Here is a 26,178-nt window from a genome sequence, read left to right on the forward strand (position 1 = left end):
GCCCCACTTAAGAAACAGGGATGTGGGTTCAAGGCTTCTGTGCTGAATATTTCTTCCCCTATTGCCTTTCCAGAGCTTTACTGGCCCTACAGATCCACCCCATTCCCCTTAGAAAGCAAGTGGGATCTATTTAACTCTGATATGTCTCTGCCTCACCAGCCGTAGACCTAGTGGGGAGGATAAAACACGGTGGCGGAAGGAAAGAAGGGAGAGGTTGGGGAGATAGGGGCCCTACACTCCAAGACTTTTCCCAGAACCGCATGGTTGGGAAGGCTATCAACTTCAAAGGTGATTCAGGAAGCTGTGTAGAAGCCCAGTCTTCAAGGCTAGACGCCCCAGCCAGGATGGGGAGGTAAGGCTTAATTCTAAACCCAAATCAGTGGAGGTGCTGAGCTGCTGACGCTACAGTTAGTATTCAGTCAAAGTTGTTCTAAAAAGTGGGACAGGAGAGACATTTGCATTTGTGACCTTTGTGTATGTAAATATACACAAATGTGTATGTATTTAGCAAATGTGGTTCATTCTATACTTCTTACCATTTTGTAAACTACAGAGATTTTTTTTTCATTTAATGATACATCATGAACCTCTCTATATATCTATATTTATTTTGTTATTTTGTCATTTTGCAATTTAGTGTATGCATAGTCTTAAAATGTATTTCAATATATGCCTATTGTGGGACATTTATTTCAACTTTTCACTATAATACACCGGGGGGTTGAACATCCATCTCCTCCAACTGCCCTGATACACTGTTGCAGTAACAGGACAGTCCCATATATACAGGGGTTTGTTCTAGACTCTTCTGGGCCATTCATCCCTCAGCCTGCTAACACAGCATATTGTTTTCACTATGAGAACTTTGTGACGTATTTCTCCACCCCTCCAAACCCGTGACTCTAATTTTAAAATTTCCAGGCTGTTTTTGTAACTTTTCTATTCCAGATGCATCTTTTTTTCTTTAGTTTGAAAAATTCCATGAAAAGTCCTGAGGATTCTTATTGGAATTTCTTTGTATGTATTGATTAAGTTGTGTAGGATCAACTTATAAACAGTATTGGGACGTCCCACCAGGAACACCGCATATTGCTGTTTATTCATGGCTCCCTTTGTGCCCTGAACTATTTTACATATTTTTCTTCATATCCACAGCCTGACATTTTCTAACTGGTTAGCTCTGATATATTAGAATGCTTTTGAATTTTTGAATTTTTGCTATTTTTATCCTCCTGGTTTCTTCTATTGGAGTGTTTATCTCTTTCATATTGGTTCATGTGTGAATTAGGCTTCCCCAGGTTCCAAAGAAGCAATGACTTCGGGTGATGGGGGTGAGAACATAAGAAACATAGAAACAGCCAAAGAGTTGGATCTTGTGGAGGAAAAGGAATGGACAGAGATTTCAAAATTCAAGGTCACTCAAATGACCCGATTAAATGCCCTTCCCGCAACTGTAGGTTCCAGTAATCACAGCCCACACACCACCAGTGTGGTGACTCAGACCCTCCTGACACCACCAGCCTTCCTTCCTCCTGGCTTTTTCCAACTTCCACCCGCCCACTATCAACTACCAAGTCTCTCTGTGTTTTACATCCATATTCTCCAAGAGAGAGGGCTAAGTGCTTTGTTTAATCATGAGCGTCCCTGCTGAGGACATGAGACCCAGCTCCAAGTTGGTTCTCAGCCTACGGATGGGCTGCCCCAAAGCCAGCACTGGGACAGCAGCACAGGCTCCTGGTGCAGACCAGGGCTTCTCAGAGAGAAAGCACCACACGGGTCATCAGGGTCGCTTCTTTAAATGCACAGTCTGATTCAGTAGGTGTGGGATGGGGCCTGAGACCCTGTAATTCTGACCAGTTCCCAGGCGGTGCTGTGATGCTGGCCCACGGCCCAGGGCTTAGAGCAGTTTCCCAGCCTGAGCAGCACTGACACTTGGGGCCAGACAATTCTTTGTTGTGGGGGCCGCCCTGTGCGTTGTAGGACGTTTAGCAGCACCCTGGGCTCTGCCCACTAGATGCGTGAAGTGCCTCCACCCCAAATGAAATAGCTCCTGAAACTGACAAATATTCACTGGGGAGCAAAACTGCCCACTCTGAGAGCACAGCGGACCAGGAGCAAGACACACCACAGGAAGGTGGCGTGTGCGACAGCGTCCTCAAGGGACGGCACAACATCCAGCTCGCAACTTGCTTGGCCGGTCCAAAGCATTTAACGAGAGCTTTTCACATGTGAGGTGTTTTAACTCTGCTTGGCATATGCATTTCAAATATTTGCCCCTTTTTAATGGTCTGCCTTCTGCTTAAATGATACATTAGTCAAAAGGTTGGTATTTCCTTCTATTTAATCCTGTGACGTCTTAGCCATGAACTCTCAGCTATTTGGGAATATAGACTAGACCAGTATCCTCTAATAGGAAAAACAAAACAAACCCCTGCCAGTGTCTCCATTCAAGTCGCTTGAAAGTTACACCCCTTGCAGTAGCCCAACTGCAGAACTATTTTAAGGAAGCGTAGGAAGGGCCTTCTGCAGCACGCATCTTAGAGCGCACACTGTGATGACCGCCTGCTCCACCTGCACAGGTGAGCCCGGGTATACCACTTCACTGTCCATTAAATGCTACCTTTTCCCATCCCTCGCTCAGAAGAGCTGCAGAGATCAGATAAGCAGGGACCTTCTTAACCTACGTTGTCCAGTGCGGTGGACATTCGTGTTAGGCCGCTATTTAAAGTTAAATTAACTAAAATCAAACAAAATCAAAATTTTAGTTCATCAGTCAGATTAGCCACCTTCTGTATACTCATAACCACACATGCTTAGTGGGTATGTGGTGGACAGCACACATAGAGGGCTTTCCCATTATTGTAAGTTCCACGCCATCCCTGTTCTCAGTGATACAGCTTCGTGCAAATAAGCAACAAGTTATATCATGATGGCCGCCATCCACACGTGGGTGGTTGGGCTCGTCACGCCACCATCCACACGTGGCCACACACCAGCGAGCACCAGCGTCCGGGACTGCCTAAGCACTCGCATTTCACCTGTGCACTGGAAGCAGTCACAAAAGCAATGAAAACATAATTAAAATCTTGAAAAATAGCAGCAAGGGTCAAATAATTACGGGCTCACTGCTTTCAATAAATGACACCGCCTGGACCACAAACAGACAGCTTCGTGAACCTTTTAATTACAACGGCAGAAAAAGATGCATATTATTTTCCTATAAAACTACTAGTTCAGATTAGCCATTTATAAAAAGTCATATCATCTTCTGGATTCTGACATCCTTTACTCATGTTCTGCAAGACTGGGACACAAGGCTGTGAGCTTCAGGAGAGCTGCCGCAGTTGGAACCCGGCTCAAGGTGCCGGTGCTCTGCGGTGATGTAAGGGAAGGACGGTCATGAATAACATGTCGTCCCCAGGGAGTTAGGAAAACAGTAACTGATGACAACAACAAGAATAATAATATCCAACATTTATTATGCATCAAGGCTTATGCTAAATGCTTAATATGCATTATTGCATTTACTCTTGCCAAAAAAGCAATAAGGTAGGTATTTGGCATCATTTGTAGATCTTATAGATTCAGAGACTAGGCTCAGAGAGGTTAAGTAACTTGCCTGAGGTCACTCAGCAAATAAATATCAGAGTCGAGGAGCCAACCCAAGTATGACTGAACTCCAGAGCCCAGGCTTCAAACTGGTCATGCCTCTTGTCCCCGATCAGCATGGTCGCAGATGGAGGAAGCCATTCCACCTGCTCCTGTGGGGAAGGACTGTTTGGGCCAGGGGTCTCACCCTCCCATTCTTCCCATCCTTGGCTATGTCCTGAGCCATGAGGGCCTCACACAGTGTGTCAGTTCCCCAGCCTATACCTCCAACTCCATCCACTCGCTTTTCCATTCCATGTGAAAATATCCCATGCAGGCCCTGGAAGCTGGCTCAAGGCTGCTTCAGCCCAAAATTCTGGGATCTCAAGTACCCAGAGTTTGATCTAGGAACAGAGAGGATGGGCCCTTGGCCCCACAGACATCCTCCCTTTCGGGGAGGGGCACAGCTAGAACAGGGCCATGGAAGGATCCTCCTAACAGTTGTTTCTCAGAGCGGGGTCCAGCAGCGACACCGTCCCCGGGGAGCTTTTGAGAAATGCAAATTACCAGAACCCATCCCAGACCAACTGAATCACAACTCTGGGCATGACCTGTGTTTTAACAAGCCCTCCAGTGATTCCAATGCTCCAATCAGAATTCTCGGAGCTTCTCCGAGGCCTGAGGACCCCGACCTAGGACGACTCTCGCTCTTGCGTGGCCCAGGGACCAGAAGCATCAGGACCACCTGGCAGCTTGTTGGCAATGCGAAGTCTGACCCCACCTGCTGCAGACCTGCTGAACCGGAGTGGACGGCGCCCAGCGATATTTGTTTCAACATCGTCTGCAGGTGACTCTTATCACAGGAAAGTTTGAGAAGCAAGGTTCTAAGGCAGGGCCTCTTCGTTTTCCCCCTCTTCACTGTTGTACTGTTAACATTTGCTTCTAGTCCGAAAGATAGAAACTCATCTCACATGGGCTTAAGGGAGAAAAGGGAATGTATTAGCTTCTGCAGCTGAAAAAACTTGTGAGAATGTAGACCTGGCACCACTGGATCTAGCAGCAAACTACAGCCCGTGGGCCAAGCAGCCCACCGCCGGTTTGGGTAAATAACAGCTTTGTGGGGACACAGGCACACCATCCACGTGCACGTTGTCCAGGTCCGCTTTGCGCTACAACAGCACACCTGAGTAGCTGTGACAAATACTACATATTATTAAATGTACATAGAAAGCATCCCTTTATGTTCAATTAGTGAATTTCCTAGGGCAGATTTTTATAGCAATATTTGAAGCACTTTGCCCACCACCCTGGAGTATAGATTCCTAATTAGGGAGTATGGCATAAGAAGACATATACATTTTGTCTCTGTCCACAGTTCCTGACTCACAGCTCCTAAAAGCCTTGGGACTGGTAAGAGTGTCTTTTGCATGCTAATAAGATGACCAGTGGCTGGGGCCCCCGGGGTCTCCAGAAAGATCGCCATGATTAGAAGGTTGGAAGTCTAGTGCCGCTCCCTGACCTCCACGGAGGGGACAAGGGCTGGAGACTGAGTTTAACCACCAAGGGCCGGTGGCGATCTAAGCAATCATACCTACGAAATGGAACCTCCATAAAAACCCGGAAGTGCAGAGGTTCAGAGAGCTTCTGGGCTGGGGAACACACTGAGGTGCTGGGAAGGTGGGCGCCTGAGAGGGCAGGCAGACTCCGCCTGCCCCCCAGCAAGTCCCTGTTCCTCGCCCACGCGTCTCTGCCCCCGGCTGTGCCTGAATTGTATCCTTTGCAGTGAGCCACTAAACAGACGTACAGGCCTTCTGGGAGCTCTGGGAGCCATTCTAGCCAATTATTGAGCCTAAGGACGGAGTCATGGGTGACTAGTATCAGAATTACCTTGCACTGTCAGGACACCCAGGTGGGTACCCAGGGATCTGGAAAACATCTCAGAGAGCGCCCCAAACATTAATCTACGTTATTCCAGGAGTAATTACTTTGTAACTTATCTACATCTCACTGTTAATTCAGAAGTACTTGTTACAGACACTACAACAGCAGCCAAAGAACTTGTAATAATGATCCAAAGGTGCTGACACTGTTGAAGTCCATGTGAAGTCACGGGCACTGTTCTTATGTTAAACTTCTCCTCTGCATCTCCAAACCTACACTTTGGCAGGGGGTGATTTGTGGACATCGAGGGGAGAGCCAGATTTCACAGCAGAGTTGTGCAGGGAGGATCAGAGAGACCCCCCCCCCCACCAGACAACCACTAGATTCAGCATTATTTCAGGTACAGAAGTTTCTGGAGCCGGGGGGCCCCACGGGATTACAAGCCATGCCCACAGCAGAAACTCGGCAAGAGCAGAAATCATAGGAAGGACTTCGAATTTCTTCAGGATTCTAGAAAACTCTAACCCAGATTTCAAGAAGCCGGGAGATCCAAGGTCATTTTAGGACTCTCAAAGGCAGTACCTACCTTTACATTTGGAGACTCCCAAGCTTACATCATATTAAACGAATTAAACTATACCCACATTGAACAGAATTTATACGTAATGATGTAAGTGTTGGATTGTGTTTTAGTAAACTCGGTGACATCATGTCACCTTGGCAAAGATTTAATTCATATTTTCTTTCTGTGTTTTGAAGATTTTTTTTTTAAACCTCAGTTCTTTCTGCAGGCAGGCCCCAGCAAATCCCGCAGAGCCCTGCCACAGGGGAAGGCCTGGCATGCGTCCATCCCACAAGGCAGCCCCCATCTGTCTGGACTGGATGGAAAGAGACGGTGTGTGAAAGTCACCAGCTTGGTGAAGGCAGGGGTCAGACTCCAAAGTTATGTCCCCTGTAACATTAGGGGGCACAAAGCGGGACATTGTAGCTACTTAATGTCATCATTATCCTTAGGCCAGGGGTTCAGGAGGCTACAAACACTGGCTGAAATTGTGTAGTTCATTTTGAGAACCTCACCAGGGACACTGGCTTGAGTCAAACAGGTCCACAGAGAAAATCAGTGGAAAGGACAAGAGAATGTCAATTAAAACCAGCCACTGGCTTTGCCGCACTGGATGGGGACTTTATGGGCTAAAGAGAAAATGTCCATCCTTTGGGGTTATAGTCCATTGCACAGTCCTCCTCAAAGTCCTTGGTGACATTACCAGCAAAACAAGTGACCTTGTTAATTAAATGGGTTAATACTCTCTCCACGCTTCCCTTAATGGCTATTCTGAGTTCCGGGAGAGGCATTCTCAAGCCAAACTGGGCACCCAGAGCCCCCAGTAATCCATGCCACCGTGAGCCCTGTATGCACAGGACGTGCTGCCCAGGCTTGCTTCCACCTCCAGAGGCCCCCACGTGAGCCCAGCCCCTAAGGACCCGGTCCCATTGCCTCTGTCCTCCAGCCCAGCCACAAATCCAGGAACGCCTTTACCATCATCTCCCTAGAGAAGATATTTAATTTTAATTTGAGCACATGCTCCACTTCCATTTTATTCACTGAGTACATATTATTTGAATACCTTTGATTCTGTTCCAAGAGCAAGAAACAAGCAGTAAACACGACAGACCAAAATCACGGCTCTGGGGGCCTTACGTTCACCATTTGGTGACTTTCTTCTACAACTTTGTTTGGCTGTGGTTTGTTTGTAAGAGAAAGTGTCCCCTTTTCTGTCATGTGCTACCCAGCATTTACCCCTGTTGAACTTAAAAATAGGGACCTTTCATCATTCAAATCTTTCTCCAGTGCCTAGGACAGTGGCTGACACAGAGAAGTTGCATCAATTAGGGACTGTATTCAGCTGTAACAGGGACCCGTCTCTCCAAAACACCCCGGTTTAAATCAGATGATTCTTTTTTGTTGTTGCTGTTCAGTTATTTAGCACAGCGGTGGGACGTGCAGGGTTGTCTCAGTGCCTCCACCGTCAAGGTCTGAGCCACCCTGCAGAACAGCCCAGCACTCATACGGTCAGTTACACATCTACCAGGGGACTCAGGAGTCCCGCTTCCAGGAAACAGAAACCTCTGGTTAACGCGAAAGCCCAGAAACCACTGCTTCTAGCAGTGCTACTCCTATTTGCCGAACACTGGGAACAGCGCAGACGCTCTTGCGCAGGTGAACGGTAACAACGTGGGGCATCCACACGACGGACGAAGACTCAGCAATGAAAACGACAACATGACTGACACGTGGGACAAGCCTGAGGAGCCCTGGGGACATCACGCTGAGTGGAGGAAGCCAGTTTACACTGTGTGATTCTGTTCGTATGACAGCCTGGAAAAGGCAAAGTTACAGGGATGGAAAACCAGTCAGGGCCTGCCAGAGGAAAGGAAGGGTGGAGGAGGAAATGTTCTCCACCCTGATTATGCTGGTGGTTACACAAATCTACACAAGTGCTCTACGTTCTAAAACTGGGCATCAAGAGGAAAGACAAAAGCCCTTCTATCATGGAATCCCTTTTAAAACGCAGATATCCCTGGGAAGGGTTTCTGTGTCACCCAGATTGCATTCTGTAAGTGTTTTGAATTAGAAGAAAAAAAAAGTTAAGTGGTTCCCGACCTGGAAATCCTGTGTTCCCTCAAACGGGGAGTATTTACCTATAACACACACACGCCCTGTGTTGGTGGAGTTTTGAGGGGTGACCGGCAGCAGACTGGAGGCCTGGGGCGGACCCGGGCCGGACACAGGGAGGGGGAGGCAGCCAGCAGCAAAGGGGGAAGGAACCAGGGACTAGCCAAGCCGGGAGCCCCTCTCTCCAAGTAGGTCAGAGGGAAATGACTCCTGACAGAGGAGAGTAAAGGACTAGATCCTTCTGTTACCTGGGTCCGGGAGGAAGGGGCTGCCTTTTGACAGTTGTTTCTACCCATTTACCTGTCTCTCTCTCTCCCCCCTATGAGACTGTCAGCCCCAGAGGGCAGGGACAGATCTCATTCATCTTTGAATCACCCACATGCCCAGCCTGGCACATAGCAGGTAGTCACCAGTTTGTTGTATTAAAAAAGAAGAAGGAAGGAAGGAAGGGAGGTAGAGAGGGAGGAAAGGAAGAAGGAAGAAAGGAAGGGAAGGAAGAAATACACCTGATTCTTCCTGTGATGATGAAACCACACATTACAGAAAGAAGCAAGATTTTCAGGGAACAGGGGGAAAGCCTGGGTCAGAGCCAACCCACATTCTGAAAACCGGGAGCCAGGGGAAAGAGGTGCTGGTTTCTGCTGGCAAGCCTGGGGGTGGCTGAAACGCAGTGCCCAACACTGAGAGCTCTCTAGCGCTGACTCCGTTCCTGCGATGGGGAAGGGTCTCTGGAGAACCTGCTCCTGGGGCCTGGCAGGATCTGTGCCGTCCAGAGGAAGGGGCTCTTACCCCCAGATGAGGGAACTGACCAAGGCAGGGAGGCCCTTGGGCAGGCTATTACACAAGTCCACGCTAGACTTCACAAGACCCCATCCTAATTGCTGAATGCACGGGAAGAGCCTGCCATTTTAGCAGGAGAAACCAGGACACAGTCTACATATTAAGAGAAGAGCTGTTAAACACACTAGATATGATTTCTTTGGGATCCTTTCCAGTTCCAAAAATTCTATAATACTAGTATAAGAAATAAAACACTTGGTTAGAACACATTCTACACATTTTAGACTGATTTCCTTATATACGTAACTGAATGCTCGGGGAATTCACAAAAGGAGAAACAGAAAACTTTATGCCTTCCTATGGTCTGTTCCCTCTGTCTCCTGCCCATCACCACCTCCGGCTCCACCCCCTCCATCATTCCTCCTTCTGGCTCCTAAATGCCCTTCAAGGCTCATCTTAGCCAGCACCTCCTTCAAGAAGCCTCTCCCTTCCTTCCAGCTGCCACTCCAGCCCAGTCTGTTTAAGATGGTCCTCCTCCGTATTCTCAAAGCGTAGCCCCGACACGCCTGTACTGAGGAGCTTTTCCTTCTGGATTGGAATTGTTGGTGTAGTTGCCCTTCTTCTGTCACATAAGTTGTACAGTTCATCGAGGCCACCTCTTAATTTCCGGGCCTAGCCTAGAACACACCTGGCATATCATAATATCCAGACCCACAATAAATATTTGATGAAGCAATGGATACATGAATGTTTCAAATGATTCAAAAGCTAGAAAGTCATCACTCTTTCAAATTTTGAAACTGCGGTGGCCATTTTTGAGAGACTGTATTTATCGGCACACGTTGTGATGTTGACTTTTCCAGCATCAAGTCCAGTGTTAATTACCCAACCAGAGACAGAGACTCACTGAACTTCGGGTAGCAACACTACCTAAGTCTCACCGCTAGATGGCAGCCGCACCCAAGGAGCAGGCGGCTCCTGCCCTCTGACCACACCTCGCCCGGGCCCTCCAACCCAGTCCTGCTCCTTCCAGGGACGCAAACCACCTGAGGAGGAGGGCAGGTCCTGGCAGATATTGATGGCCCTGGGAACCACATCCCAGAAAGATGCTCCTTCCTACTCTGCTCCATTCACTTGTTCTTGTAAAGGCCACTGCTCACTTCCTCCTTCATGTCCCCGGCTCGCCAACCCCCCAACCCCCCAAACCACACATCACATAAGTCTCATTGTTTACATGGGATTCCCCACGCAGGAATGGACCCACACCATCGGCTCAATTAATATGTTCTGACAAAGAAAAGGGCAGTTATCTCCTTGAGTTTCCTCCAAGGAAATAGGACGTGTTGAGGACTGTCATGCATGAGAAATAGAAGCAGACAAGGAGGAAGACTGACAAATGGACAAGGAAAAAGAGCATCTCAAGAGTCAAGAAGAGAAAAGCAGAGATGGAGGTGCCGGAGGAAACAGCTTTAAGAACACAGCTCTGGGCCCCATGTGGCTTAGAGAAGAGGGTGTTTGACCAGAGAGACAGGTGAGGGAGATGCTGGACTTCACCGAATTTCTCAAGAGGACCAAGGGGCCAGACTAGAAGAAAGACAGGGCTAGAGTCCTGTTTCCTTGGCCATGGCACCCAGGTGAGAAAGGAAGGGAGGCCAAGATTAACATGGGAGGGGTGGGGGCGGAAGGTGAGGGCCCTGTAAAACTAAAGGGCTTCTCCTGTCTTGGCGACCTGCCCCAAGATTAACATGGGAGGGGTGGGGGCGGAAGGTGAGGGCCCTGTAAAACTAAAGGGTTTCTCCTGTCTTGGCGACCTGCCCCAGCAGGACGGCTAAGAGGCGCACACAAAGTGAGGCCCCGCCTGTGTCACGGGGCCACTGCGAGAGCCCGATGGCACACAGGCAAAAGGCTTCTATAAGTTGCAAGGTGCCTTGTAACGTTCACTCGGCCATTTGTTCCACTTTGACCAGCGCCTCTGCCAAGGTCCTGTCCTGGGATTCCAGGCTACAGCAGAAGTCAAGACCCAGCCCTCACAGAAAAGAGGAAAATGTTAAATGACACCATTTACGATCGGCACTTGAGTCTAGGTCCCAATTCCCATTTCTCTAACAGGAAGCAGCCAGCCAGGTGCAGAACGTGGGTTCCCCAGGTCAGACGACCTGCCGTCTTCAGTAACTGAACCGCGTGAGCAGAGTCAGGGCGAGTGGCCGCTACACGGGAGATGAAGCTTGGGACACTTAGTGACTAAGGAAGAGTAGGGCTGGCACCTGTTAGGACCCTGCTTTGTGGAGACCTGACTGTCCAGCGATGTTTCCGAGGGATCAGGGATCTGTGAGTGTGGAGTGGGTGTTAACGTTCAGGACCATTTACATTTCAAGTAAGATTATGATGCCACTGTGGTTATTCTTTTAAAAAAGAGGAAGAGAAGAAGGAATTGCTTATCTGTTACAGAGATACACATCTCCACTTGCAAGGATTCCATAAAGAGACAGGATTTGCTCTAAAATACTTTAAAAATGTAGAAGGGTGACAAATGAAAAAGAATGAGCTTGGTCACCCTGTACACCGCCGGTGCGTGGACCAGCCGGGTACGGGGCGCAGAGCTGAGCCGGCGCAGCTGCGAGCCACAGGACGGGGAATTAGGGCGCTCTGATGGGGCGGGCCGGGAGCCATCCCCCAGCCGGGCCCAGGCCTGCCTTCTGCCCCCTCAATACAGCTGCAGCAGCAGCCCTGCCTCCTGGGACATTTGGAGCCTACTGTCCAGGGACCAAGCGGACTTCTCATGCCTCCTTCTCTGCCCTGCTGAGGAGGAGCCTGCAGACAGCGCAGCTTCTGCCCTGGACACTTTCTCCTGGACCCAGATCACCCCCACCCCCCAATTTGTATATATGTTTATATATGTTCATATATACACATATGTGTACATATATACGTGGATATTATATACATACATACACCATACATTATATATACGTTCTATTTAATGTAATCTATTAATTATATAATTATTATGCATTGTGATTCTGTAACATGTGAATTATATATTCGTATACAATATACGAATACATTATATGAATACGTGCGCATACTCACTAAGCACTTGCTATGTGCATTTTCTTATTCCAGCCTCACAAAAACTCTAAGGTAGCAGTTATCACATCCCCTTAGCAAATGAAGAAACTAAGGCTCAGAGAAGTTAAGTAATTTGTGCAAAGCCAGATGTGAGGATGGCAATACAGCTCACATCCCTGCCCGGTAGGGTTACGTCAGGGAATGAATGAAACTGTTATAAAGTACTTAGACTTGGGCCTGACTTGGAGGAAACGCTAAACACGGCTTTGTCTTACTGATGGCTGCAGCTACACCACGTGCCGCGCCCTGCAGAGGAAGCACGGGAATCTGAATGATGATCTGATAATTCGCGTCGCAAAATAACTCTCCCCAGGGCTTCTTCCCAGGCCAGGCCATTTGGTTTAACAAACCGATTTGATATGAAGGCAGAGGCGTCTACACCAGAGCAAGGAACGTCCTCAGAAGCCTCCAGTCAAGTTCCCTCAGACACTGACCCCTGAGCAGAGGGCAGAGGAAGAGCCCCTCGGCTCCACCTGCTCTCGGCAGCTCCGAGGACGGGCTGGCCCCTGGCTCTCCGTTCCTCTACCTTTTATCACCCGTCAACCTCTGCAGAGGCTTCCCAGCCGGGAAACCTCATGTTCATCTCACAAGATGCCAGAGCTGGACGAGCCCCTCTCCTGCCTTGGCCTTCCGCTGCCTGGGATCACTCCTGGGGGAGCCTCCTCGGTGGGCCACAGAGGAAGCCCCTCATGTACTGTTACCATGGCAAGGACCCTTCCTCACCCCGGGGCCACAGCCAGTGAGAAGGTGTGAGGAGGGCAGGGTCCGCCTGGCTTTCAGGATCTTAGGCAGTCTTGTTGGCTTCAGGGTACACACACCCCCAGCATCCTGAGAATGGGCAACTCACCACCTGACACCGAGTCCACAAGCACAATGCCGTCACTGTTCACAGAGGTGGAAACCCTGCCCCACCACTGCACGGACGTTCCACATTCTCTTCTTATCCCCATAAGTGACGTGAAAATGCACAGGGGCACAGTCAGGAGGCGGGAGAAGCAAGGGTGGACATGCTGCTTTGCCCCCAGTTCAGAGATGTCTGGGCCAGGGCTGGGAGGACCCAATGTGCTCGGCTGACTTTCGGCTGTGGGTTCCTGGCATGCAGTCGCATGGGGTGCCCACCCGGAGGCATTGGAGTTCCCAGAGGTACTCCTGCCATGTTGGAGCCCAGGATGTTAAATAAGTCTACGCCCGCCCTCTCCAATGTCCAGAGCAGACGGGGCTCCCAGACCTCCTCGCCAAGGCCTGCACTGGACACAGCCAGCACGGTCTCTGAGTAATCCAGTTTTTGGCAACCCATCACCAACGCCATCACGAACACACACTCCACCAACCCAGGACCTCCAGGTCTCCTGATTTCTGAGGCTGGATCAGGAAAAGCAGCCCCGCCCGACACCAGCTTCATGCACATCTCACCAAAACTTGAAGACAGACCACAGAGAAGCTTTATTAATTTTTCACAAGATTCATCTAATAGAGGCTGAGCGGAGCTGAGCAAAAGCCACATGACATGAGATGAAGCTGCCTGTGCCAGAGGCCGGCAAAGGGTTAACCCATTAGCCCACATCCTGGTGAGCTCATCCCTCCGGAGCCTGCTCAGTGGCTGGGACTCGTTGCACACCGGCTCCTGGATGGGGCCAGGGAGGCCTCCTCCAGCCGGGATGAGGAACTGGAAAGGAAACTCATTGCCGGCTTCCTCCCGCTGCAAGCTGTGTGCGATTCCCAGGTCCCCCAACTTCCCTGGGGACGTCGAGGACAGTAAGTAAGGAGGGAATCATCCCTTGGTCCTTCCTCCCATTTTCTTGTAGGAACGAGCTGGTTTTAACTTCGCTTTAGAGTGTGTTGAGTCTTTGAACTCGAGTTGGGAGACAAATGTGCACGGCCACAGGCAAAGGGGAGGGGGCTGTGCCTGGGGAGGGGAAGGGGTGAGCCAGCTGCCAGCGGGCCAGAGGGGACAGCCCAGTGAGAGTCGTGGCAGAGAGCGGCGGCGGGGAGGAGGGGGCTGCCCCGGCTCTGCACCTGCACGAGGGAAGCTGTGTGCAGGCGGCTGCCTCGGTAGAGCATCGAGGCTTCATCCTGCCCAGCCACTGATGGAAGGGGCTGGGCAGGGACCACCCTCCCAAACGTTGACAGAGGCAGGAATGAAATGCAAGGCCACCTTCAGATGCCAGAGTGCGTGGGCGGGACCTCAGTCCCAGACTGTCCTCCCGAGCATCCCAGACCAGACCTCAGCGTCTGCAGAGCCATCCCTCCCAGCGGCAGGTGTGGCAGGCGCCCGGGGCAGGTGCCAGGAAAACAAGTCGCAGCAGGCGGGCTGCGGCAGGCTCCATCTCGGAAAGGGGGAACAAGGCAGGCGCGTGTGAACCTGGACAAAACACGGAGGGCACACGTGTGCCACGGGGACCCCACATCCGGTAAAAGCAGACATTATCACCTGAGCTGTGTTTCCACCCTGTGACTGGGCAGGGCCTGGACGCCGGCTGCGCGGCGTGAAGGGGGAGGTGAGGGGCACTGTCTCGGTGGAGTATGACCTTTGGAGAACTTCCTTTCCTAGAAGCACTGTGAGCAGGTGACAGACGGTGGCCGTGCCCCGGTGACAGCGGCAGCAGATTCAGAAACGCTCTGGCCTCTGCTTTATCAGCTCAGGCACCAGGCACTCAGCTTATCAGAGGGACGGGGTCACCAACGGAGTGTCTTGTTGTGGGGAGGGTCACGACAAGCAGTGACACTGAGTGGGGCACTGTGGGGACTCCAGTGGGGTGAGAGCAAGACCCTCCATGTCTCAGGAGTTCCACATACAAACCCACGCTGGGGTCTTTTGCAGGAGTCATCAATCCTATTTCCATCATTTGCATTTTGCACCTGCCCTTTCCTTTTCTCCCACCAGATGACCCTTCACCCGGGTCCACCCCCCCAGCCGTGGGACAATGGGTTTCACTGCTTGCAATTCCCAGAATAGTCCAGCTCCTATCAGGGGGGAAGCCTGAGAAGGGACAGATAACTCCAGGCCCAAGCACAGCAGGCCTCTTATAGTATCAGGGTTGCCAGATAGATTATAAGGATGCTAGTTAGATTGGAATTTCTCATAAACAACAAAGACATTTTTAGTATAAGGATGTCCTGGGCAATATTTGTAACATTCTTGTAAGACAAAAGCATTTGTTGTTTATTTGAAGCAAATTTAACTGGGCATCTTGTCATTTTATTGGCTAAATCTGGTGGTCTATTAATATTGATGGTGTTAAGTGAAGGGGAAAAGGCGGGCTCCATCCTCGAGCAAGCACAGTGCAGTAGAAAGACCAGGATTCGGGTCAGGCCGCTCTGAGCCTCGGGTTCCTCATCTGTAAAATGGGGATGATAAAGAGGGTCCCACCCAGGATTAAGAGATGCTCCACATGAGGAAGGTGGCAGGTGCCTGGCACTTGTGCTCCATTTGGATAACAGTGGTAGTGGCTCTGTGGCCACCCTGTCACAGGCCTCTTGCTGCTCTGCTGGCTGCTCAGGGCCCCCAGCTTCAGCCCCCATGTCCTCAGCAGCCCTGCCCAGCAGTACTAGGCCTCCCCCCTCACTCAAAGCAGCCACCACTGCAATTCTGTTCATGGCCAGTGTCCCCACTTCAAATGCTCTCTCTGCTTACTGTGCCTTCAGTTGAAAAAAACTCAAAACCTCAAAACCATCCCAAAGGGGAGCAGGACTGACTCAAACTCAGGCTCTGGAGCCAGACAGGCCCCAAAACTCCCCCTTGCTACCTTGGTTCTCTACTTGCCTGCTGAATAACTCTGGGCAAGTCACTTAACTCCTCTGATCCTCAGTTTCCTCACCTTCGAAATGGGGTAATAATCGTCTCCTCCTCAGCAACTTGTCGGGAGGATTAAATGAGGTGACGCAGGTAAAGTGCTCAGCACGGTTCCCAGCCCATAACAAGAGTCCGAGAAATGCAGTTATTATTATTGTACAGAAAATGTCACCCCTCCCCAAATGCACTCTCTGCCTCTTCCACTTTGAGTACCTTGGAGACTTCGGAAATGCCAGCCAGCAGGAGGCAACTAGTCTGGGTGAGGTGTCCGTCCATCAGAGACCAAGGAGTGGAGGGGAAGGGGAGAGGGTCAGAGGGTCCCCCGGCCCCTCACAGCTGCCTCCCGTGCCCCTGGGTAGCTACTCTCATCCCACTGCCCTTGCTCTAGGAGCAACGGGCCCGGTTGACAGTTGGATGGGAAGGAACGGCGGTGACGACATTACAACACTGAGCCTTCCTGCCCCAGCTCCCGTTTATTGAATCACTTAACACGTTTGGCGGCTCCTGAGCCCCAGCAAGGGGCTGAGCTACCGGCTGGAAAGCATGGGAAGAAGCCCCAGGCCCAGCCCTGCGAGGACTTGGAGGGAACAAAGAGCTTCCAGCTCTATTAAGACAGATGTGCATCTGGTCACCTCCAGGGCGATGGCTCATTTATTTCACTTTCAACCACCATCCCGTTAAGTGGTGCATTTCAGACATTCAAAAATCTACTGGCGGGAAAAGTCTGGTCCTTATTATCAAGTACACTCGCTGCTCGCCAGCTTGCACGATCCACACACCCCACCCAACCATTGTTGTGGGGTGAATCTGTGAGTGTGTGAGAAAAAGCCAAAATGTTCCTGCCCGTCTGCACATCCTCTCCCTCTCATTCGAGACACCGGTTTACCTCATTTGTCAGAGATGCCACTGAGTGGGGAAATGCAGGCACCTGGAGCTCCTCCTTGGAGAGGGTTGTGGTCTTAGTCACGTCTGTAACTCTGCGTCTGGCAGAGGCTGCACGTAGGGGCCGCTCGGAGACTTCGCCGTGGTGTTGGTGAGCGCTGGCAGCTGAGCTCTGTTTAGCAATCTGGGGAGCACAAAGCCACAGCCAAACACTGAAAAATCTGCAGGCAGGGTCTCCAGTACCAATTACAAATACATGACAGATACGGAGGCCAGCTCCAACATGATTAAGAGACAGTCTCTTCTGGATAGAGTTGTTTGGCCAAGCAAACCCAGTCTTTGCTCTGTCCAGGGCCTCCTGGCTCCCGGAAAGTCTGTTTTCCTTCAAGGGAGGGTATCTTTCCAGAGACAAGACGAAAGTCTTGTTCTCTCTTTCCACTCTCTCTCCCGCCATCCCTCACTCCATCTCTCATCTCCACCTCCATCTCCACCTCTATCTGCACCTCCAACTCCATCTCCACCTCTATCTGCACCTCCAACTCCATCTCCACATCCATCTCCACCTCCACCTCCTGTCCCTAAATCCCAGTTTCTCCAAGAAGCACCTCCTCTTTCTTTCAGGATCTCTTCTTACTCAGGATCAGTACTCAGTGTTTGCAGGCGACTTAGTGAGCCAGGGGACTCATCCCTCAGATTTCCCTTTAACACCTCTGCCCTGCCCTGGGGTCACCGTACCTCTGTCCACACCGCTACTTTCCTTTTCTGGGGTAAAGCGTTTCCTGCTTACAGCCCCACCCTGGACCCCCATGTTCCACCACACGGCTTCAACCGTTATCAACGCTCTCTTATTCTCAGTTTCACTCTACTTCCACCTGCTCCTCAGCCTGACCTACTTGATTATTATTATTATTATTATTATTATTAAGATTTTTATAGTTCTTTTTTTGCAGGGTATAATTCAAGCACATTGCAATGAACAAATCTTAGTTTACCACATTAACAAATCCATCTCCCATATAATCCACACTGATATCAAGAACAGAACATGTCCATCTGCCCCAGAAAATCCCAGTTAGTTCCTTCCCACCCAACAACCACTGTTTTGAGATTTGCACCTCAGATTAGTTCTCAGAAGGTTCTAGAATGTCAAATACATGGAACCATACACTATAGGTACTCACATCTGACTTCTTTTCACCCACCACATCTGTGAGACATCCATGCTGTGTATGTGTCAGAAATTTGCTCCCTTCTATTGCTTAGTGGTATCTCATTGTGTGAATGTACAGAATTTGTCTTTCCTTCTGGTCGGGGACATTTGGGCTGTTTTCTGGCTTGGGCTTCGGCTGCTATGAACAAAGCTGCTACGAATATTCTTAAACAAGTGTTTTGCGGATGGAGGTTGTCGCTTCTCTTGGACAAATAAATGTCTAGGAGCAGAACTGCCTTCAAAGGGTAGGTGTGTGCTTAACTACACAAGAAACTACCCAACCTTCTTCCAAAGCGGCGGTACCATTTCACGTCAGTGCACATCAGTGCACGAGAGCCCCGGTGTTTCCCCCTTCTCACCAACATTTGTGAGATGTTTAAATTTCAGCTGTTCTAGTGAGTGTGTGGCTGTATCTCCATGTGGCTTTAATTTGCATTTCCTATTGAATAAGCCCTTTTTCATGGGTTTCTTGCTCTTCCTTTGTAACAAGTCTGTCTAAATCTTGCTATTTTTTAAAATTGTGCTATTTGTATTGTTATTAATCACATGTAATAGTTCTCCATATATTTCAGATGCAAATCTTTTGATAAATATGTATTTTGTTAAAAATTTTCTCCCAGTCCACAGGTTGCCTATTCATTTTCTTCCGAGTAGCTTTTAATGATCAGGCAGTTTAATTTATGATGAAATCTAATTTATTGATTTTATTTTCTTCCTTGGTTATTGCCTTTCCTGTCCTGTCTAAGAAATTTTGCCAACCTCCAAATCACAAAAATATTCTCCCATGTTTTCTCCTAAAAGCTTTAAGATTTTAGCTTTTATGTTCAGGTTATGTCCATGATCCACCTTGAATTAATTTTCTGTTGTGGTTTTAATTTGCATTTCCTATTAAATACTGATCTCAAGCCCCTTTTCATGGGTTTCTTGTTAATTTATTTGTCTTCCTTTGTAATGGGGATGAGTTTTAATTTTTTCCATATGAATACTCAGTTGTTCCAGCACCATTGATTGAAATGACTCTCTCTCCTTTCCCGGTGGGATTGTTTTGGTGTGTCTGTCAAAAATCAGCTGTCCTTGATTACTGTTTGGCTTGCTGGACTGGTTGCTTGGGACAGTGATCTGACTTCCAAAAAGTCTGACTTACAGACAGCAGAGCAGGCTGGCTTCCTGGGCTGGCTGCTGCCAGTTGTGGGTCGAAGTTCTGTTTTTATACATGTCTGGCCATTGTCTATTTGTGTATTCAGTTTCTCATTTATTACAAACATTTGCAAACATATGCAAAAGTAGAGACCATAATATAATGAACTTCCACACATCCATCACCTGGATTTAGTGATTTTTAACATTTTGCCATATTTTATCTGGAGTTTGATGTTTTTGTGTGAATCATGGCATCAGGACATTTCATCCCTAAACGTTGTTTCAAGATGTATCTCTGCCTATAAAGACATTTTCTTCTGTGTCCACAATATTATAATCATACCAAACACAAATTTTAAATCCTTAGTGTCATCTAACTTTCAATCCAAATTCAAACTTCCCTGAAAGTATCCCAAAATGCCTTTCTACAATTGGTTCCTCCTAGTCAGAATCCAAAACAGGGACACACTGCGTTTAGTTATATTTTCAAATTAGCTTTATTTAGACTTTGTTTGCTCTTTTACATAGGCACAGAAACGTGGTCGTATCATAGTTTTACAGCTCGAATAGTACATACCCACGAGCCGGCTGGAGCCAGACGGAGAGTCAGAACACGACAGCACCCCAAAAGTCTCCACCACGCCCCCTTTCCAGCCACTGCCCCCGCTGAAGGCATCCACTGTCCGAACCCCTAATAGCTTAGGTTGTCTTGCATGTTCTCGAATCTTACGGACGTGGAAGATGTATCTGGTTTCTTGGTCAGTGTGGGTTTGGGGTTCTCTCCTCGTTGCTGCGTGGCCCCAGACCAGGGCTCCCTCACGGTACCAGCCTGCGGCCTGCCCGTCCCGGGTCTGTGCTGCAGACACGTCTCCCCCGGCTACGTCTGCCTCCTGACACTCCAAACATGGCCTCCGGGGGAGAAGGACCCAGTCTCCCCTCTCATGTGGCTGCCCTGGGGCTGGGCCAACACTCAAATCCGTGGTCAGCCCGGGAAGCCAGGCGCCACAGGCCATCCGCTGTCTCCTCCGGCCCAACCGCCCGGGGCCTCAGCCCTCGTCCTCCTCTGCATGTTGAGGGCAATAAAGGAAGGTGAATGTGTTCACCTTTTAGGGCCACTACCACAAATTTAGTCACGTAAAATAGTAGCAGTTTGTCCTCTCACAAGTTAAACAAATCAGGAGTCCGTCAGAGTCGGCTCCTTACGGGGTCAGTGTTCTGAGAAGAAGCCGTTCGGGGCCTCCCTCTCTCCTTGCTTCCTTGCCTTGTAGAGGTGTCACCCCCACATCTGCCTCCGTCTTCCCGTGGCCTTCCCCTCTGTGTGTCAAGCTTCCTTCTCCTTTCTCTTACAAGGACACTTGTCCCTGGACTCTTCTATCTGAGGATGAGCTTGGCTGGAGAGCCTCACCTTAATTACATCTGCAGAAACCCTTATTCCAAAGAAGGTCACATTCTCAGGTTCTGAGTGGACGATTCAGGGGCCCGCAGGCAGTGGGATCCTCTGAGGCATTCAAACCAAACCCCCGGGAACTGAGGGCCTGGAGGTATGTGCTTCTCTCTGGGCCAGCTCCCCAGGCATCATCCGGTCCCTCTCAGAACTGCAGCATCAGGGCCAAGTCCTTTGAGCACCTGCTGAGTGCTGGGGGTGTGCCGGGTGGAGGGTGAGCAAACCCAGCCTGGGCCAGGAAGGGGGAGAGTCGCAGAGGGCAGAGGTCCTCCACTGGGTCAAGTCTGCCCCCAGGAGACACTAGGCAAGGTCTGGAGACATTTCTGATTATCGTGACTGGAGGGGGTTTGCTGCTGGCACACCGTGGGCAGGGGCAGGGATATCACTAAATGCCTGGCAGTGCTCTGGATGGCTCCCTGTAACGGAGAATTATTGGGCCCAGAATGTCCATAGTGCTGCTGTTGAGAAACCCTGGTATCAGAAGAAGAAAACAGGATCTTTTAGAATTTTAATAAAATGTGATAAAACTCATACTGCCCTCAACTGGTGATTTTCAGGAAACCTGGATTCTCAGAATTCAAGTTTGATTCACCACCTGTGGATTTATCTAAAATAGTTTTAGAAGCCCCTCAGCCCGACTCCCTCATGATACAAATGAGAAAACAGGGACCGAGAAAAAATAATTATAACAGCATCCGGGGCCATTTCTTAAACGCCCACAACGTGTCACACAACAAGGGAGGGTCTTGCGAAATTCAATAGTCGCCACAGCCCTGGGAGGCGGGCGTGCTGTCACCCTCATTTCATAGGTGTGACTAGGAGGTCTCAGGGCTTGAACAACCTGCCAAGGGCCCACAGCTTACAGGAGGCAAACTGGGTTCTCCTGGATCTTTCCGTCACACCAGACGCTGCAAGCAAGCTCAGTGACTTGCTGGAGCTGCGAAGCTTCGGTCATGGTGCCCATAGTGCTCCTGCCTCCTGCCGGGTGGGGCGGGGGCGGGGGAAGCACAGTGTTCAGCCTTGTTCAAGGGAGGAGAGGTGCTTCTCCTTCGGTTACTGCCTAGAAAATGAACCCCCGCCCCAACCATCCACCAGCCCAAGGGCTCACCGCTTCCTAAGTAAGTCAACTAAATGGAAGGCTCCCACTCTTCGGGATTTTGTGAGCTATTACAATTTACATAGATCGACAGATGATAGACAGAGAGTTAGATATAAAGATAGATAAATAGAGAGAAAGAGAAAGGGGGGGAGAATAAATAGACAGGCGTCTACATAGGATCACCAACTCTTTATCTCCACACGTACAGTTACAAACAAAACCAATGATCATCTTCCCTCATGATCATTTCATAAAATGAATATCCCAATGCCCCCCAAAGAGAAGGAAGGATATAATCTTGGAGTAAAAACAGTTTTTTTTAAAAAAATAAATGTAATGTTATGAAAAGCTGAAGTGTTCTTATTTCCCTATTGTAGACCAAATCACTATATAACTCCTTATCTACGCCATTCCAGACTCAGTGAGAGGTTACTGTGCTGCAGGATGAAGCCCCAAAGTGAAAAACTCAGGCGTTCTCAGAGTTGAAGGGCCTTCAGGTCATCCTGACAAGCGTGGTCCAGTGCAATGAGCTTTGAGTCCAAAGACCTCAGCCTGGATCCCAACACAGCCACCTATGACATTGGGGGTGGCTTTGGCCACAATCCTTAACCTCACTGGGTCTCAGTCTCTACCCTTGTAAAGGGGAATGAACGAGTGACCTCCTTGCGGGGCCAAAGAGCTTGTGTTAGGTGCGTCCAGCAAGGCGCAGCTGGTCCCATTTCTCTCCCGCAGTCCAGGAAGCCATCACTCCTGCCTCCGTCGTGGCCGCCCCACACCTAGATGGCAGCTCTCCCAGGAGCTGGTCCTTCCCCACACGCCCAGTTCTCCTGGGGCACAGCTGAGAATGTGCCTTCCTACTTCTCCATCACAACATCTCCAACATCTGAAGGCAGCAGGCACTTCTGCCCTCGGCCTCGCTGCCAAGTGGTGGCAACGGCCACTCAGAGAGACCACCCTGCTGAAGATGTCAAACCCCACACACGAGAAACCAGGTTGCAATAACCAATACAAGCTGCCCGGCTAGGATTTCACAGCACATGTTAGGATGCCTTCCCTACCCGCAGCCGGCCAGGGAAAAGGAAACATCACTTTAAAAATGACGACTTATGCAAATGCACCACGGGATCCACAGGCAAGCAGGGAGCACCTGTGAGCCTGTATTTACAAAAGCGTGTCCTCATATTTTCCAAAGTCTTTGGAAACAGGAATCCAAATGTCCTCTGTCTGGATGAGTGTAGGTGAATGGAAATACCCACAGCCTGAAGGTGTGGTGATTTTACAATTCCTATTTCCTCCCTGGGAAACAGGGGAGGGGTCTGTAACTGCTGGTTCTGGAAAGTGGCATAGGGAGGGTGCAAGCGCTGGTCCAGTGGTCCAGGCCTGAGCTGCCGTGATACGGTGCTTCACTTCACAGAGCCTCAGCCTTCTCATCTGTGAGATGGGACTAGTGCACTACTGTGAGGTTCAATATGATGGAGGAAGTGTTAAGTGCAGAGCCTGGCACACTCACTCACACACACATATGCACACAGGCATGCTTGTGGACAACGTATCACCACTCTAACAGGCAAATGATACCACTTAAGGGGAGCTTGCAGTATGCTAGACATGGTTACAGCATTTTATATGTCTTAACTCATTTAACCCTTTTGAAACTCCTATAAGATAAGGAGTATTATTATCCCCATTTTATAGATAATAAAACTGCAGCACAGAGACGTCAAGTAACTCATTCAAGATCACACAGCTAGAAAGTGGTTGAGTCAGAAAATCTGATGCCATTTAATAAACTGTAGCTTTTATTTGTTTTTTTTTAAGGGCATGACTGTTCTTTGTTTTAAATATTAAAAGCAGTTAATTAGAATGATATAATATTTCTCTCTCACAAGGAAAAAAAATACCAGCTTGAGTGGTTTCTTTTTTGTGTGGATCTCATCTGATTTTCCTTTTGGCTTCAGCACAAAAACCCTGTATTGCCTGCCACTGAGAGCCAGGACGGATGGATGCTGAGAACAGGAAGGGCGTGTGAGGATTCCTCCGGCTTCGCCCTTGCTTCTGTTGCTGGTACCAGGTGCCCAGTCCCAAGGAGCCGTGACGATGGAGGTGCTCCCCAAGGCCCTGGAGGTCGATGAGAAGTCTCCAGAATCCAAGGACCTGCTGCCCAGCCAGACTGCCAGCTCCCTGTGCATCAGCTCCAGGAGTGAGTCTGTCTGGACCGCTGGCCCCCGGAGTAACTGGGAAATCTACCGCAAGCCCATCGTCATCATGTCCGTGGGTGGCGCCATCCTCCTCTTCGGTGTGGTCATCACCTGCCTGGCCTACACCCTGAAACTGGGTGAAAAGAGCCTTAACGTCCTAAAGATGATCGGGCCTGCCTTCCTGTCTCTGGGCCTCATGATGATGGTGTGCGGGCTGGTGTGGGTGCCCATCATCAAAAAGAAACAGAAGCAGAGACAGAAGTCAGTTTTCTTCCAGAACCTCAAGTCCTTCTTCCTGAACCGCTGATGGCAGCCTCACCCTCTGTCCTCCCCATCAACCTGCCACCTTGACCAGGAGGAGACCTGATGACCAACGTCGAACATCCCCAGCTCCTGAGGTGGTGAGGTTTGCCATTAAACTGACGCAGACAAACCCTTTTCTTCACTCCATGGGAAAGAGCGAGGTCAAGGCTGCGTCCGCTGCGCGGCTGGGGGCACTGCTGGATGAGCTCATTCAGTCTCTGTTATCACCGATGCTTCTCTTAGATCCTGACTGCAGTCATCGACTTTCACAGCTCTCATCCTGGCATGCTCGCTGGTGCATCCTGGTGTCACTCATCCAACTCTCTCTGCCAAGCGCTGTGCATGTTGGGAAATTCCTTGGGGTGGGCTATGCCCCAAGGACCTCCTGTTTACATATCTGAGTGCCTGAACTGGATTTGCTTCCTTCTGTAACCCAAACTGACCAATGGAGGTCCTTCAAGGAGGGGAGGGAAGTTCTGACCATTGGGTTTGCCTGCCCCGGCTCTCCCTGTGGGCAAGATACTGACCTGCATTTCAAAAGACCAGATGAGTCACAAGTATCAAACATTCCAAAGAGTGGGCAGTGAAGGGCGGCCGGGGGAAAACACTTTCCAAGAAGGCACATTTTCCCCTGGAAATGGCTCTGGGAGTCAGCCAGTGAGGTACAGTATTTACACCAGAGGCAGTGGGGTGCACTATGGTGCCCAGTCCCCCCTTGACCTTCCAAGTCCTTCTGCATGGCTACTGTCCCGTCTGAACTTGACACTTCGCCAAACACAGGTGCACATTGCCCTGACTTCTTTCCTCCACCCCTTCTTCTACCCCACGATTCTAGAACAGCTTAGATGGAGCAGCTATGGAGGGATACTGTAAGATTTTTCTCTCCTTCACCTCCACCGAGGATCAAAACCAAGATGAAATTCCACATTTGAGTGCAACAAGTCTCTGTAGATTTCCAGAGATGGAATTTACTTTAGAAAACCCCAGCTTCTGCTCTCTCTGCCCCCTCCCACCAACACTCAGACATGTACTGAGGGCCCTGCTCGGGCCAGGCCCTGGGACGAGAGCAGGACAGACACGGCCCCTGCTCACCAGGTCACGGTCTCACCGTCCTTCTGCAGTGAGAGGCACAGCCAGGCCGACACGCAGTGGAACACCCCGTGCTGAGTACTTGCTGGGGAAATGAGGGTGGGGGTGGGAACGCGGAGGGGCATCTGCCCCAGACCTGGGAGAGGACAGAGGGAGTGCTGGAGGCTGGGCTGTCCAAACAGAACCAAAGGGGAAAGGAGAGCCAGCAAAGAGGGAAGGGCACGCCCCGCCTGTGCAGAGCTGGGAGGGAGGGGAGTGTGATAGTCAGGACACTGCGGAGCACCCTCCCTCCCTCCCGTGTTCCCTTGAGCCCCTCCCTAGGCCTGCCTTCCCCCTGCTTCCCCAAGTGCCTTAGTGCAGTTTCTTGGGGCTCGTCAAGGGCCTACTGGGGCCTGTGGCAGAGACTGTTAAGGGGTTTCCCAAGGGCCCACCACGCAGAGAGCACCTGTGAGGTACGTGCTCCCCAAGCCTGGGCTTCCTTCCTGCAGCCGCCAGAAGCCTTTAGGTGACAGACCAGAGGGTCCCCACCTGTCTGATAACAAGGGGAAAGGAAGTGTCCGCATCACGCTGGCTTGAGCTGACCCCCATCACTCCTCAGCCTTCTGCCCCGGCTCCCCCTCACCACAGCAAGCCCTCTCTCTCTAACAGGCCTCCAGGCATCTCCATCCTTCATGGTGGTTCCATGTGCAGAGTCAGAGCCCCACCTTGTTCCCTCTGCATCAGGGGAAATTCTCATGGGACACCCCCTTCCCCATCCACCTAAGGAGCCAGCGCTTGGGGACCCTGAGGCTTTTGAGCTTCACCCGGAATGACCATATCTCTCACTCGGACAGCATGGCTGGGTCCTCTAGCCCACCTGTCCCCTGCACACAGGTGGCCAGGACCAATCATGGGGACGCTGCAAATACTACATCGCTAACGGTGGCTCGAGGGCCTCAAGTCACTGGGCCTGCCGATCGTTTTCTCTC

General features: G+C 50.1%; 2 protein-coding genes across 18 annotated transcripts in view; one reads left to right on the forward strand and one right to left on the reverse strand.

Annotated features, from left to right (window-relative positions):
• Nucleotides 1-26,178, reverse strand: part of ADPRM (ADP-ribose/CDP-alcohol diphosphatase, manganese dependent) — a 324,587-nt gene that overhangs the window by 201,438 nt on the left and 96,971 nt on the right. For 16 of the 17 annotated variants that reach the window (XM_074342171.1, XM_074342169.1, XM_074342168.1 and 13 more), the window contains exon 4: nucleotides 16,732-16,911. In XM_074342171.1, coding sequence (XP_074198272.1) covers nucleotides 16,732-16,911 — 180 coding nt within the window. Of the gene's footprint in view, nucleotides 1-16,731; nucleotides 16,912-26,178 lie in introns of those variants that run through there. The other variant, XM_074342173.1, reaches the window with a different exon arrangement.
• Nucleotides 13,475-24,798, forward strand: PIRT (phosphoinositide interacting regulator of transient receptor potential channels). The gene is made up of 2 exons (XM_010966015.3): nucleotides 13,475-13,807; nucleotides 23,579-24,798. The coding sequence occupies exon 2, from the start codon at nucleotides 23,718-23,720 to the stop codon at nucleotides 24,123-24,125; it is 408 nt and encodes a 135-aa protein (XP_010964317.2). The 5' UTR covers nucleotides 13,475-13,807; nucleotides 23,579-23,717; the 3' UTR covers nucleotides 24,126-24,798.

This window comes from Camelus bactrianus, chromosome 16 (genome assembly GCF_048773025.1).
Source record: "Camelus bactrianus isolate YW-2024 breed Bactrian camel chromosome 16, ASM4877302v1, whole genome shotgun sequence".
In the NCBI taxonomy this organism is placed as follows: Eukaryota; Metazoa; Chordata; class Mammalia; order Artiodactyla; family Camelidae; genus Camelus; species Camelus bactrianus.